Source organism: Polypterus senegalus, chromosome 3, assembly GCF_016835505.1.
Source record: "Polypterus senegalus isolate Bchr_013 chromosome 3, ASM1683550v1, whole genome shotgun sequence".
Classification (NCBI taxonomy): Eukaryota; Metazoa; Chordata; class Cladistia; order Polypteriformes; family Polypteridae; genus Polypterus; species Polypterus senegalus.
In genome coordinates, this window is record NC_053156.1 from 12,970,225 (window position 1) to 12,986,956 (window position 16,732).

The 16,732-nt window shown below is 40.7% G+C and overlaps 1 protein-coding gene across 2 annotated transcripts in view; it reads right to left on the bottom strand.

Moving 5' to 3' along the window:
* The window catches only part of kmt2d (lysine (K)-specific methyltransferase 2D), a 174,330-nt gene that overhangs the window by 7,872 nt on the left and 149,726 nt on the right, over positions 1-16,732 (bottom strand). For both annotated transcript variants that reach the window (XM_039746644.1, XM_039746645.1), the window contains exons 45-52: positions 15,463-15,638; positions 12,847-12,983; positions 12,481-12,619; positions 12,241-12,380; positions 11,035-12,163; positions 10,814-10,950; positions 10,565-10,695; positions 4,800-5,085 (exon numbers count right to left, since the gene is read on the bottom strand). In XM_039746644.1, coding sequence (XP_039602578.1) covers positions 4,800-5,085; positions 10,565-10,695; positions 10,814-10,950; positions 11,035-12,163; positions 12,241-12,380; positions 12,481-12,619; positions 12,847-12,983; positions 15,463-15,638 — 2,275 coding nt within the window. The remainder of the gene's footprint in view (positions 1-4,799; positions 5,086-10,564; positions 10,696-10,813; positions 10,951-11,034; positions 12,164-12,240; positions 12,381-12,480; positions 12,620-12,846; positions 12,984-15,462; positions 15,639-16,732) is intronic.

Consider the following 16,732-nt stretch of genomic DNA (forward strand, 5'->3'; position numbering starts at 1 on the left):
AGCTCCACAAATGAGACACACGGGTTTAGTAAACATATATTCAGCCTCCCATCGGTTTTTAAAGGCTCTATTTTCAGAATCAACTTTTCTCTTCAGCATCGTGTGAGCTAGCCGCAATAACTTGATTAACTCAGTAAGTGTTGGCAAGGCAGCTGAAGCGCTGCATTATGGGATCTGTAGTTTATTGTGTTACCAGCGGTTCATATACCCGGGCTTTAATAACAATAATACAGTATATAAAATGATCTCGGGGCGGATATAATTACGCGCGGGCGGATGTGGCCCATGCCCTTGAGTTTGACACATATGGACTAAATAACTTGAAAAGATATATTTTTTCAAATGTGATCGCACAATTCAGATAGAGTTGACGCGCACTACAGCCTGCATGCCTCAATAAGTCATCCTTCCCTTGCTCTTACTTTTTTACCGTTCATCTAATGAATACACTGAGTATGGCTTTACCAAAACAATCATTGATGGCGAATAAAGTATCCATTATTCGAGTATGTAGATCGGGTTATATATATATACACATATATATATATACATATATATACACATATATACACATATACATATATATATATACATATATATATATATATATACATATATATACATACATATATACATACATACACATATATACATACATATACATATATATACATATACATATATATACACACATATACATATATATATATATACAGTATATATATATATATATATATATACACACATATATATACACATATATATATATATATATATATATATACACATATATATATATACACATATATACACATATATATACACATATATACACATATATATATATATATACATATATATACATATATATATATATATATATATATATATATATATATATATATATATATATATATATATACGCAGTCAGCGGAAAAGTAGTGTGTTAAAAAGCTATGAAAAGAAAAGGGAACATTTTAAAAATAGCACGTAACATGACTGTCAATATACAGTATTTGTTTTGTGAGTGTTACTGAGTGTTGCTGTCATCAAGGATTTGATTATCATTATTTGTTTCAATCAGGTTCGTATTTGTAGGATGTGTTGTGTTCAAGTTACATTCCGTGTTTGTCAATCGTTGTAAAGATGACAGGTTTCATTCATCGATTCGTTTCTTACTGCATCAATAAACAGCTCGTCTTCTTCTTTATCTGAGACCTGACACACTGCATGCACGGCTTTTTACACTGTCTTCCTTTAGCGGGACATTGACTTTTCCAAGCGTGTGCTTTGTTTTGGATTTATGAATATTCTTGTATGTATGAGAGCGCTTCATATTTTTGCTGCCTTTTCAATTGTGTAATTCGGTTTTGTTCAGCTCTTTGGAACTGTTGCTGTGCACTGCGCCAGTTCACATGAGCCTTCGGTGTACATGCATCGAAGTTTCCCAGCTGTGCTGGTGCCATCTCGATGCTATGTCCATGGCTGTATTTAATGTTACCTTAGTCCTGGCACTTAAAACTTTCTCTCGCAGTTTCGCTGAGTTTGTACCAAACACCACCCTGACCATCTCATCTTCCTCTGCATAAGCACAGTCCTTAACCCGTGAATATTTAGTGGGAGTTTGCTATTGGATTGCCGCGGACGGACGGCCTTATATGGGCAGGTACTAAATTACAAACGCCAGCGCAGCCTGTCTATGAACTTAATTTAAAGTGTAGGTTTACATGCGTGCTTTGTTTCAGTAGCAGAAGTCATGAATATGGTTGTATATGTCACTCGCCCGCTTCTTATTGTTTCGCTGCCTTCTCAATTATATAATGCATGTTTTCTTCAGCGCTTTTTTGAGGTCTTCCTGGTTTTCTATGTACTGCGTGATTACGTGGGAGGCGTGATGATGTCACACGAAACTCCGCCCCCACGCCGTTGAAGCTCATCTCCATTACAGTAAATGGAGAAAAACTGCTTCCAGTTATGACCATTACGCGTAGAATTTCGATATAAAACCTGCCCAACTTTTGTAAGGAAGCTGTAAGGAATGAACCTGCCAAATTTCAGCCTTCCACCCACACGGGAAGTTGGAGAATTAGTGATGAGTCAGTGAGTGAGTGAGGGCTTTGCCTTTTATTAGTATAGATATATATTTTTACTGTGTTTCCGGTAGGAACAGTTAAGCCCTTGAAGAGGTTATTGAGATGCTAAGTGCTGAACCCTTTCCATAAGCAGCCAGCCCTGATTAAAAATTCCACAAGTAAAACAAGGTTTATAATTAGCTTTGATAGAATATTTTGTCATTCCCGTAATTAATTTGGCGCAGTCGGCAGGATGTTTTACTGCAAAAGTGTTCATGAAGGTGCTTTAGACTTATTCTCTTTTTTAAATTAGTGTACTATTAATAAGTTAATAGGGCACCCCACAAAACACCTTCAGAATTCTTAAGGTGATGCAACTGGAAAAAAACAATGGAAATACGAAAAACAAACAGATATGCCATTTCCATGTGTGGGGTAAAAAAACAAGTTCACCCTTTGCTGGTACTGCCAATGTTAAAGTCAGTGTTTCCTTTAACAATCTATCACTTTCTGACAATGGGACGTTTTTGCCACTCTTTCTTAATATTTTTTCAACTATGTGATGTTTAGCGGGGTGTCTTGAGAGCATGAGAAATTTCAAATTACTCCACAGCATCTCAGATCTGGGATTTGAAAAGAAAGAAATGGAAGATTCTGGAATGGCCAAGTCAGCCATTCTTAGGTGGACTTAGGTGGACACAGTACTGTGTTAAGGGTTATAGTCATGTTTCAGTCTTCTGAGACATGGTCTTACATTGTCCTCAAGTACCCTTTGGTATAGTAAAGAACTCCAGGCCCTACTGCAGTAAAACGGCCCCAAAACCAGAACATTTTTACCATCAAGCTTTACAATTGCTACCAGGTTCTTCTGGTCAAATGTGGGCTTTAGTTTTCTCCTGGTATTGTGACCAAATAATTCTCATCCTTGCCTAGGGGTTCAAGGACAAACTTTAGTCTTGCCCAGATGCTCCGTTTACTCCTGGCATACCTCCCATATACAGTACAGTAGATCTCGTTTATGCTACCTCTTTCTAATGGTAGACTTGTGCACTTTGAAATCAGCAGTGCCTAAGAGCATCTGGAGGTCCCATGATGAAATTCTGGGCTTCTAAGAGACTTCTTTCAGCATCTCTCACTCTGCTCTTGGAGTGAACTTGCTGGAGCGGCCTGGCCTGGACAAGCTGGCAGTTATTTCAAGTCTTCCAAATTTGCAGAAGATCACCCAGTCAGTGGAAGGACTGTTTGGAGAAATTGTTAAATCCCTACTTCGACTCCTAGGTATCTAGAACCTTCTTTCTGAGGGCCTTAGAGAACTCTTTTGATCTTAGCATGGTGATAGCACACACTTCAACAACATAACACAAAACAAATGTCAGAGTTAGCGTAATCCTTAAACCGCCACATACGTGGTGGTTAATGCACCCCTGGATGGCAAAATACTTTTTTGCTGCACTTTTTAAGTAAACGTCACAATTCACAAAGAAAATGTGAAATTTTAATAGAACACTGCAACACTGATCATTTTACACACTGCCAAGGAACTGTAAAAACTACTGCAACAATCTATTATACGTACGAGGTGCAATTGACGGCATTGATGAAATTCAGTAAATTACTGAGCCAACGGCGCTTGAACTAGCTGCACACACAGGCTTGATGCCTGCAGGCTAGTCTAGTGCAGCGGCTGAATCCCAGGGACAGTGATGCTGCAGTGCTGCCAGTGGTCATGAGCTGGCTGATCAACGAATGTACGGTATGGACTGATCACCTCCAGGGTGCTGGCAAATTTCTCTGTGAAGAATGAATGTGCGTCGCCGAATATACTCGGCCCCTGCGTACTGGCAAATTGCACGGAGACATGACTATAGCTGGTTGCAGCATTCAATGAATATACGTTGCCACATATAACTCTGCTTCGTTGTGCTTCCAAATTAGATTGGAAAATTACTTAAGCTGGTTGCGGCGTTCAGCGAATGTACTTTGCCGAATATGCTCAGCTCCGGTGTGCTGACAAATTGCATTGGGGACCGACTATAGCCGGTTCCAGCGGTTCAAGGGTTAAATAAGACTGCTGAGCCAAGATTTTCTCTAACGAGGCTCTAATTTGCAGCCGATTCAGTTGAGTTTTCTGAGGTAAGAAGAGGGGTACACTTTCTTTTTCTACATTAAAATTTGCAGTTATGTTTATTTAAATTATACAATTAGTTAAAAACTGTAAATGAGGCATGGTATGTGCTATATTATCACCTTTACCCGTAGGCACTGTTTGAATAAAGATCAAAATCTTGATGTCTACTTTTTTAATTAAACATTTGATGGTGTGTATTTGCTTTTTCACAAGACTGTACTTGGCAGTTGCCTGGATCCAAGGTGACTTTCACAAAAGTTTAAAAAATAAAAATAAAATAACTGCAAACAAGTGGTTTACTTGCAGGTTAAGTGAATCACTCAGGGGTAATGCGGGCAATCACTCCAGTGCCTTTGCCACTAAACCACAATGCCTGCTGTAAATGCAAGGGTGAGAATTTGCACATTCTGGGGAGATTTTGAACGTTTCCAGTAACGTCCTTGGCAGTCCTCTTTAGGTGTTAATTTTGATAAATGCGTTATTCCGATTTGCCAGTCGTCCTTGATGGTTTTTATTTTCCCAGAAATCTATTAGCTGCTCCTCCCCCACCCCCATCAGCTTTCATTTTCCATCTGACATGTGAAAAATCACCAGCCTACCTGTTCCTCGTAGATTTTCTCACGTCGGTTGGCTACTTCATTGCGAATAATAGTGCCGATGTACTCGATCACCATGGTGTGCTTCTCCAGGTCTTTGGCAGCATAAAGGCCCAAACCTTGGATGCGAGATCTGGCCAGGTACACATTATTCTTCCATTCTGTCTTGAGCCGACGATACTGTGACGACTTGGAATGCACAAATTGCTTGCTGTATGGTGTGTTGATCTCTCCGGTGAAAGTGCTCTGGTACGCTTTGGACATGCTGGTGCTATTGAGGGTGTGTGGCCTGCAGAAGAAAATAAACTGGTTAGACAAACTCACGAAGCAAACCTAGGGCTGAGGGGTAACTCAGAGGACCATCTGGCAGAGTAGTGAGGCTGAATTAGAGAAAGTATACTTCAAAAATACAACCACTGATAGTCATAAACTGAGACAATCTGGGCAAATGAGGACACACACACACACACTCTCAAGCAAGGAGTTGGTGCAAAAGTGTTCCGATACTTTTAGTAAAACTAAAAAAGCAAGTGTCCAAAACTGTGGTGAAAGTTACCTTCAATAAATAATTCTCAAAATGAAAGCATCAAATGGAGGTTAAAAACAAATATATATCTATACTAATAAAAGGCAAAGCCCTCACTCACTCACTCACTCACTGACTCATCACTAATTCTCCAACTTCCCGTGTGGGTGGAAGGCTGAAATTTGGCAGGTTGATTCCTTACAGCTTCCTTACAAAAGTTGGGCAGGTTTTATATCGAAATTCTACGCGTAATGGTCATAACTGGAAGCATTTTTCCTCCATTTACTGTAATGGAGATGAGCTTCAACGCCGTGGGCGGAGTTTAGTGTGACATCATCACGCCTCCCGTAATCACGCAGTACATAGAAAACCAGGAAGACCTCAAAAAAGCGCTCAAGAAAACATGCATTATATAATTGAGAAGGCAGCGAAACAATAAGAAGCGAGTTCTGCTACTTCGGAAACAAAGCACGATGTAAACCTACACTTTAAATTAAGTTCATAGACAGGCTGCGCTGGCGTTTGTAATTTAGTGCCTGCCCATATAAGGCCATCCGTCAGCGGCAATCCAATAGCAAACTGCCACGGGTAAATATTCACGGGTGAAGGACTGTGCTTATGGAGAGGAAGATGAGATGGTCAGGGTGGTGTTTGACACAAACTCAGCGAAACTGCCAGAGAAAGTTTTAAGTGCCAGGACTAAGGTAACATTAAATAAAGCTATGGACATAGCGAGATGGCACCAGCACAGCTGGGAACCTTCGATGCAAGTACACCGAGTGGCTCCGTGAACTGATGCAGTGCACAGATAAAAGCAACAGTTCCAAAGAGGCTGAACAAAACCGAATTACACAATTGAAAGGCAGCAAAAATATGAAGCGTCTGATAAGCATATTCATAAATGCAGCTACTGTGGAAACAAAGCACACGGTGGAAAAAGTCAATGTCCGCTAAAGGAAGACAGCGTAAAAAAAACCCGTGCATGCAGTTTGTCACATCACAGATAAAAGGAAGGCGAGCTGTTTATTGATGCAGTAAGGAACTAATCGATGAATGAAACCTCTTATCTTTACAGCGATTGACAAACACGGAATGTAACTTGAACACATCATACAAATTCGAGCCTGATTGAAAGAAATAATGATAATCAAATCCTTGATGACAGCAACATTCAATAACACTCACAAAACAATTACTGTATATTGACAATCATGTTACGTTATTTTTAAAATGTTCCCTTTTCTTTTCATAACTTCTACTTCTCCACTGCGATACGGGTATATATATATAAATGTATATCTATAGCCCGATCTACAATACATACTTTAGCATAGACAAGCGGTGGCGCAATTGTAGAGTCTTAAGCCTCTAACGCCGACATTGAGGTTCGATTCGAGAGGGATGTACTGACTATGTGCAGCGCTACCGATTCATTTTACCTTCCCATCTCCTTGGTTTGGGGCGTATGAAAAAATATTAGGTTAGCAGAATCATGTTACGTTATTTTTAAAATTTTCCCTTTCTTAGCACAAGCACAGTTGAGAAGCTTGATGCATGTACTCCATAACGCGTTAAAAATAGCGCATTTAATCACACTTTCAATTCCAAGCAAGCGGGAACTTTTGTCAATGCATGATTTCCTGGTACATCCATTACACTGATGCACACATCACAGCTACAAAAATGTTAGAGTCGGAATAAAGCGCGTTCCTACGACTGATCATTTCGACTACCCGCGAAGCCTTGATAAAAGCATGGTTTTGTGCACACTGAAAAGCAAGCAAAATTAGATGCATTACAGAAAGCGGACTTTGTGGCTCTTACTGGGGATCATTGGACTTCCGTGACCGTTAGTAATTCTAAATACATCTAATTACAAAATGTTCAATGATCACACTGTTTTAGCCTAATGTACAAAATAATTTTGGCTAATGTTACTCAGAGTTTAAAGAGTAAGCTGGTCAAATTACCTTTTATGTTTCTGACTTATTTTTTTAAGAAGAAAAACTGCACTTTATGGTGAAATTTTGGTTATTATTATTTAAAGACAATACTATTCTGAAAATGTACTTAAAGTACTTAAACTACCACTTTATTTTTAAGTCTGCCCAATTTTAACCAGGGATGATATTTTTGTTTCTGTTTTGAATTCAAATGCAGTTTAAAGCTTTTTTCAGAAATTAAAACAGCTTCAGTTTACAATATTCATGTCCATGTCTATTATTTGATTCTGTAAGCCCACTAAAACCGTTTTAAATAAAAAAAAACATTTGCGATTTGGGGCAAATTCGTGTCGATTACATACGATTAATCAAGATTAATTCTTACACAGCCTCTAATTAATTGGATTAATTTTTTTAATCGAGTCCCACCCCTAATATATATATGTAGATATATATATGTGTATATACAGTATATATGTAGATATGTATATGTTGTATATACAGTATGTATATATGTGTGTGTATATATATGTATGTGTATGTATATATATATATATAACTGTATATATATGTGTATATGTGTATATATATATATATATATATATATATATATATATATATATATATATATATATATATATATATATATATATATATATATATATATATACCAGCAACACTCATGACAATTACAAAACAATTACATTGTCAATCATGTTACGTTATTATTAAAATGTTTCCTTTTCTTTTTACTTCTCATGCCAATGCAGCTATTTTGCTATATATATATATATATATATATATATATATATATATATATATATATATATATATATATATATATATATATATATATATATATATATATATATAAATAGATAGATATAACAAAACTCATATCAATGACAAAACAATTACATTAACAATCATCTTACGTTATTTTTAAAATGTTTGCTTTTCTTTTTCATAACTTCTTTAACACACTACTTCTCCGCTGCGAAGCGCGGGTATTCTGCTAGTATTCCATATATGTGATATTAAAATCAAAGGAAAACATCCTGGTTTGAAAACTACAAGCCTCATGTGCTTCTTTTTAAAACTGAGGTGTCCTCAGCTTACTTTTTGTGAGCTCCTTAGCACGAGGAGACCAGCACCAGCAGACCCAGACAACCCTTTAATCTACCTCAGGCCCCTGTTGGCACTCTGATGCTGTACTTTACTCTTTGCTCCATCTATGCCACAGTCCATCGGTCCACCTCCAAGAGTACCTGGTCAATCCTGTTCTGAAAAAATCTCAGCAGAAATGCCCTTTCTCTGCCCCCTTCTTGAGTGTCTGGTCATACGATCTGCTCACAGGGTTCACTTTCCCATCTTCCTGCTTCTTTTCTTATATTGCACTGGCTCTGTCCCATTTCTGCCCTTCTCTCCTATCACCTCCATGTCTTCCTTTGGTTTACTTTTTTGTTCCTCCTCTCTGCTGTGCAGACTCACTATATAGCCCTGATTGGGTGCAGTTGCTATCCTCCACCTACTCCGAGGTGTGAATGAGGCACCTAACCGACCCGCTTGCATTCACATGTGAATACACAATCAGCCAAGCACCCCAATCAAACTCAGAACAGCGCCAGCATGCACACACCCGCAACCTGTTCGAAGCCAGCATGCACCAGGATGCGATTATTTAAAAATCTCGCTTGGCCATGGACCTCTTATCACCCGAGTTCTCCCTTTGATCAACTGGCTGAGATGGCTGTTCTCTGAACTCTGTTTGTATGGCACCCCTCTCAGTAGTGCACCCTCACCAGTTATGGCCAATATCTGCTTTAACTGTAAACTCCAGACATACAGCCCCATACGAAAGTCTCAGGAACTGTAGATAACTCCAGTCAGGTTGGGGAGCATGCACTGGTATAGCATGTTGCACCACTCACCATACGACAAAACAGACTTGGGTTCCAGTTGGCAACCTCAGAGGGAGAAACGTGGTCCAGTCCCACCCTTTGGAAACCACCAGCTATCTGTCGCAGCTAGGTGTTACGTGGACGTCCCTTTGGCCTGGTCCAGCCGCTTGGGTGGACAATGCAGGAAATGTGCCTCATTCGGGACACTGTGAGCAACACAAAGTCAAACCAGTAGCACCAAAGGATTCTCCCAAGAGACACAGTACCGAAGGAGTCCAGTCTTCCTCCATGTCTCTCAAACAGGCAGAAGCAGGACTCTAAAGACTTAGAACTTCGTCCTTTTGCAAAGATATGGGGAACAGCACACCTCCCTTTCCAGCAACCTCATGTCTCACTCACTAAAGTGATTTGATTAGTGATGTAAAGAATTATTATTATTAGAAATGATGCTCAAATATTATAATTTCAAAATACTCAAGTCATTTGTTCATTTCTACAGCAAGGTAAACACATCAGGAGGCTAGCAGTGACCACTTGCATTACTCAAGAAAGGAAGCAGCCAAGCTATCCTTTAAACATGTTACTTTGCACTGCCACCATGTATCAATAATCACTGATTGCATTAAACTCTGTCCAATATGACACAATATGCATGTGTTGAGTGACGCCACATATTACACTATATTGTTTGCCTGTGTAAATGGCATCCTTGTCTTAAAGGTGCCACCTAGCATAGTGGCAATGACTTAACAGCTAATTTGCCACGTGCCTCTAGGACAAGGGTTCATTGTAAAAGCAGAGTGACTTCTACACCAAACTCTCTTTTTTAAACTCAAACCATTGACAGAGTGGTTACTTAGCCAAAAAACCAAGCCTGCCATTATCAGTGGTAGGAATCATCTTTTGTTCCAATCATCAACAGCACTACAAAAGGTCCAGAAACGACAGAACCTCGATTATGAAGACCGTTTCAAAATAACGTGCACCGCAATCCCTACACTTCAGAAACTTGTACGACTGATAATACTACTAAGGTTTTGGGATATCAATCTTCACTGCAACATTTGTTTTTAACATTAATGAATTTTTATATTTGAGAATTGAACTTGTTCATGACAGGTATCCTGTGTACATGTGTTCAAAGTTTATACAGTAACTCTGCAGCAGCCTTTTGGTCATGTTATTGCTTCATTTCAAATTTCAGATTTTGTTTAATAATATTGTTATTTCTCGCACTCATTTTGTAGTTATGTTTTTTTGATATTGGAGGTGTGCGTTTTGAATCAGTGTTCTTCTGGCACTCAAATAAAAGGGTAATGCTGGACTTAGAAAACCATAAGTGGGGTCTGTGCAGCAGCTGAAAATGGGGTTGAGCCACAATGGAAAACCCCAACTCACCTTTTATAGTGCGTCATGATCTTTGGTTCGGATCTGGCACATCCTGTGGGATTTATCATGAGTGGCAACTCCATAAGGGGGTGGCGGCCATAGCGGAAAACATAGTTCTGACAGCTCTCCACACCAGGCAGCTGCAAGAAATCAAATAAGAAAATGGTCATTATACATTTCATTAAATGAACACAAATCAGAACGTAGTCAAAAAGTGGCATTTGTTTAAAAAACACCCAACAAATAGCTTTTGCTCACCGACTCAGTGATGCGCAGAACAGCATGGACGGTTAGGCCATACATCTCATCACCTTTCACATGATCAGCAAACAGCTTCAGCATGTCAGATTCTTTACGCATCCGTGCTACTGGCTCCACAATGCGGTCCCAAATGGCTGTGAGGGACAGAATTAGAACGTTCAGCTTAATGGGATCTGAGGCTAGACCATCACACTGCCACCTGCTGGAATCATACGCACCTTGTGCAGTTGTGTCCTGTAGCACAACATCATCATATCCCTGCTCTAAGATGCGCACTTCAAAGACCGGACGTCCATCATTATCTCCAATGCGGCAACGGTAGCAGCACCTACGATTAGGGAAGCGAGTGCTCCAATAGATACGGGTGGCCTCGTAGCCCACTGGGTAGATGGCGTTGGAAGAGTGGAAGACTGCCATCTGGTAGGGTAAGAGCTGGCCAATTGCATGGAAGATGAGCCCTCCCACACGGAACATGTGGATGCGGTCCCCTCTCTGCAGGATACTGGCAATCTGCTTCACCTCGTCACGCTCGATATAGACACGGCGGAAGACAGAGAAACAGCTGAGTTCCTCATCACTGGGACCCTTAAGTTTGTGCTGGGTGCACAGCATTGTCTTGTCCTTGAAGAACATGCAGCGAGCCCTTATGGCGCAAGCAAAATGGTAAACGTTGGGGCAGCGCAGACGGTTGCAGCTGTTGGTGGCACCGGTCTTCTGGCAGAAGGCACACTTGGTACGCAGACCTCGTCGCAGTGCAACCTCCACATTGATCAGTGCACCCCCTTGCGTCTCATACACTTCTGTGGACCAAAGGGCACAGTTGAGGTGCACCCAAAGGTCCAGGTCGATGTTTAGTAACCTGGCGGGCCCATCTGTAGCCCCATCTCCTTCCTCATGGCAGAAGCAGCACTTGCGCAGGTCTCTGGGAAGGGTGTCAGGCCTCAGTGTTATGCGCAGTTTGTCAATGAGCTCAGCAATCTCCCGTCCAGTTTCCTTATGTGAGCCCCCTTTACGGATGGTGATCAGCAGGTGCAGCCGTTTCCATCGGACGCCTTTCCACTTTTTCACTTTAGGTTTGGCTTCCTCATCCTCAGAAGCCAGACGGCAACGCTGCTTGATTTTGGTAGGTTCTAAGTTCGAAGGCGGCAGTGGAGGTATCAGGACAGGGTCATGCTCTGGTTCCAGTTTAATGATTTCAGCTGGGCTTGAGGGAGAGGAGGTGGGGGCGGCAGGAGATAGAGGGGGCGAGGTTTCAACTGGGATGATTGGCAGGTGGCGCACATCCAGATTTGAGACATTAGTTATGTAACAGTGCTGCACCGGTTTGGGCTCTGGCTCCAAAGACTCCTAGGAGGAGGACATAAGAGTTATTTTGGAAGCACTACAAGAGGGTGTCTGGCATCAGAAAGCAGCATAAATCAGACCTGTTTAATGAGGGACAGGATGTCCACTTGCTTCTTCACAGGACAACCGGGGAGAGACGCTTCTAGCTGCTTCAACCATGCTACCTTTTCAGGTGGAGGCCTCTCAGTATCTGAAGACTTGGAGTTTGTGGGTAACATTGCTGTATTGAAAAAAAAAAATAAAAATGAAGAAAAATAAAATTGAGTACAGAGACAAGAAGTGAGTGTGGACCACCCTTGAGGGACAGATTTGAAATGAACCTGTTGACTGCTGTTCTGTTGGCAGCTTCCTCTGTTCTGTGATGGCTTGACCCATATTCTCCGGACAGTTTACTTCATAAGAGCCAGGCACCCGCACGTTTAACAGCTGAGCAACTGCCACCATTACTGCATTCAGATTCTGCAAGAGACCAAAAGAAAAATATCAAATGAAGACAGGAAGCCAGTATAGAATGGCAGGAAGGAATATTTAGGCCTGAATGCTATCAGTCTGCCAGGATCACAAATCTCATCCAATGGCTGTTCAACCACAGTCAAGGCTTAGATACAAGTGAGAAAACATTCAGTAACACACCTCCCCTAATTGCCACTCTACCCTGCCAGTGTTTCAGTAAATCAGGCATTTACCTTGGCAGCTGCTGCAGACAGAGTAAACGTCACAGACACCTCACTCCCCTTAGTCTTCTCCCAGGGGGCACTTCCTGTTGGAGCAACCTTGCCACCATTGTCCAAGAAACTGCTCAGAGCTTCTGAGGGCTTGTTTTCTGAAAGAGAAATGAGGAAAGAAGCCATCATTTTATATATATCCTTAGACGAGACTAATGTACAAGATTTGTCTGGCCAGAGCTGTGCGGATCTCCAGAGACCCCACTCATCCTGCCCCTGAACTCTTTTCCCTCATGCCCTCAGGTGGAAGATACCACAGCCTGAAATGCAGAACCACCAGGTTTAAAAAGTTTTTTTCTACCGCCGTTTGTCTTTTAAATAACATGTGTTTTTATTAATGACTTGTGCATCGCCTTTTCGCTCTTCAGCACATCTTGGATGTTCTGCTTAATGACAAATAAAATTGAATTGCCAAGAGATTTTTTTTTCCAACACCCGTCCTCCTCTCAACCATTTCAGGCTAATGGCCCATGCCCACAGTCCTCTCACCTCTCATTTGTGTGAATGCTTTTGTGACCTATAAATACCTGGGAGTGCAGCTGTATGATAAATTGGACTGGACTGCCAATACTGACGATCTGTGCAAGAGAGGACAGAGACGACTATACTTTATTAGAAGGTTGGCGTCCTTCAACATCTGCAATAAGATGCTGCAGATGTTCTACCAAATGGTTGTGGCGAGCGCACTCTTCTACGCGGTGGTGTGCTGGGGAAGCAGCATAAAGAAGACGGATGCCTCACAACTGGACAAACTGGTGAGAAAGGCAGGCTCTATTGTAGGCACGGAGCTGGACAGTTTGACATCCGTGGCAGAGCGACGGGCGCTGAGCAGACTCCTGTCAATCATGGAGAATCCACTGCATCCACTGAACAGGATCATCTCCAGACAGAGGAGCAGCTTCAGCGACAAACTGCTGTCACCATCCTGCTCCACTGACAGACTGAGGAGACCCCACACTATGCGACTCTTCAATTCCAGCTGGGGGGTTAAACGTTAATATTATACAAAGTTATTGTCAGTTATACCTGCATTGTTATCACTCTTTAATTTATTATTGTTCTTTATCAGTATGGTGCTGCTGGAGTATGGGAATTTTACCTTGTGATTAATAATCTAACTAACTACCTACCTACCTATCATTCGTGTGAATGCTTTTGTCAGACACTTCCTGCGCCCTCTGCTCTTATAAATTTTTACGCTTTCCTCATTTCAAGTCATTTATGAAAAGTTCTCAGTTTCATCCCGTAAACAAGTTTTTCCAGTGTGGACTGGAGCATTATGCAGGTGTGCCTGCTAAAACAGATCAGTCTAATACGAAAGAGTTTACTGGGCCAGAACTCGTCCAGAAACATAACATAATGCCAGTCATATTTTGGTTGGTGGCATTCTTGGAACTCTTGCAGTTGAATGTCTGGCTATTGTCCTCTTCCCTGAGACATATTTGATCTCAAAGATTATATGAACTGCGAGCAGTAACTCAATAAGGTTCCCCTTGCAGACACCTTTTATATCCGCTGTGGGCAAGTCCAAGAGGTGTAACTCACAAACATCTTTTTTGTATGCTTTGTACATGTAATATTCACATTCGACCATGACCTATCCATAATGCTAGCTTCAGACTAAGAGGATATGTTTTTTCCCCAGTGTTACAATTTTAATGGCCAACAGAGAGTGGTGTGTGTGTGTGTAATAAACTGGTAACATTTGCAGATAATACCAAACTACGTAAATGGTAGATTCAGTCAAAAAATTACAGAAGAACAGAACACAGGCTTGGGAAGATTTGCAGACAATGAAGCTTATTGTAAGTGTAAAGAATTACACACAGGACATAAAAACGTTAGATGTGAACACAGTTAGAAGTTTGACATTCACACAACAGTGCTAGACGGAGCCTAGAGAGGAATGACTAGGATGTATGAACTTTGAGAACAGATTGAAGGATTTGCTCCTTTTCAGTTTAAGCAAATGGAGATTAAGAGGTGACATGACTTGAGTTTTTTAAAACTATGATAGAAATTAGTATAGTGAAAGCAAGTTGTCACTTTAAAGTAGGTTCTGTAACAAGAGGGACACTGATGCAACACAAATGTTAGCAAGTTTTTCTTTACACACTGAACCACAGACATGGACAAATAAATTAACAGGACTGAAATGGCTTGTTGAACCGAATGCCTGTCTGGTTAAAAAAAAGTCCCAAAATGAGTGTAAATTAAAACCACAAGTACATGGAATAAGAGTCTTAATACTCTCCACTCCTTGTATCTGAAATTTACTTGGTTTGGAACTCTGGTTTAGTGTTAAAAATCAGAGTTGTGAATGCAAAGTATTCCACATTTCCTAAACTAACCGTTTAGTGAGCGATCGATAAAGACACAGAAATCACCGTGACCTCAAAGTTTTTGAATTTCCACTTCCTTTAGTCTTCAAACAAAACACATTTTTAAATTTAAAATTCAAGTTGTTCTTATTTGGTGATGAGCTGTGAAATGTATTTCTTGAGGGCAACATTACTCAGTGACAAAGCATACACACACCACCTTTTTTTAAAAAAAAAACAAAAAACATTTACTTACCTGGTATGCAGGCTCTGGGAATCATGGGAATAACAGGTGAGCAAGCCCGCTCCAGCTCTGTCTCCTTGAAGTCCGTTAGCTGAGGGAACCGGAACGTTTCCTCACCCAGTACGCTCTCTGGTGATGAGGCGGGCACAATGCTGTCTGGAGCATCACTATCCTCATCACTTTCCATTCTGTTGAAAAAAGTTGGGGAGACCCCCAAAATTAAACATGGTAAGTTAAGGAAAAGATTTACTTTAGGAAAGTATGAACAGTGAAATGAGAGTTAACCTTGAAAGCTTGCTTCTCTTTGCCAGCGGACGGCAAGACTGCTGCCACAATAGCTACCAGCTTTAGTTGTATGCAGGGACAGTTTCTATCCACAGAGTGTAACGTTACCAAACAGCCAGTCATAATAACAAATGTCATATGTGTTGTGTGTGTATGTATGTATGTGTGATGGACTCTTGACCGGTGAATGTGGCAAGGAGGAAGGTTAACAATTCAAATGCTGGATTGTATTTTAAACTCAGTTCATGACAGCGTGGCCTGTTTATCAATATTTTAGTAAAATGCATGCATTTGGGACTTTGTAAACATATAACTGGATGGCATAACTTAACGAACGGATTATGCAGCACTGGTAACAATTTTTTCTTGGGCCTTTTTGATACTGTTTGCTACAAGTACAAATATTCAGGCTATTTACTTCACCCGAGTAAGTTTCATTCACTGCTACTTTCTATAGATATACAGAGAGAGAGAGATTGAGATGTATATATTTTGTTACATTTTTCAGCAAGTCCTCATTACACAGAAAAACTATTATAAATTCATTTAATAGACCAATCGGGTGTGTTGTCAGCTTGGGTTATAGTTCAGCGGTACTCAGATGCAGCCAATAGAATGCTGTGTATCTTTCAAAAATAAAACCACCATAGCCTTCCTTCTGCTGCTCATTTGGTAGGTTGTTCTCATGCTTCCTGCACACTGTTAAAACATGGAAACTGAATGTGTATTTTTCCCATATTTGAACACTTCGGTCAAAGTTGTAAAATGCAAAGGTGATTCAAATAAAATGCCGTGCCTTCTATGCCTGCCAGCACCTAAAGAAATCTCTGAAATCAATATCCATAAGATGTATGCATAAGATATAGCAGCGGATTCTTAGGTGCCCAAATACTGAAACACTAGAGCAAGTCTGGTCATAAAAGTCTCTGATTGACTGGACAAGACAGACTCAAGGTTGAAGTGAGATGTCGTGGCCTGCTAGGGGTCAGAGGAGTGT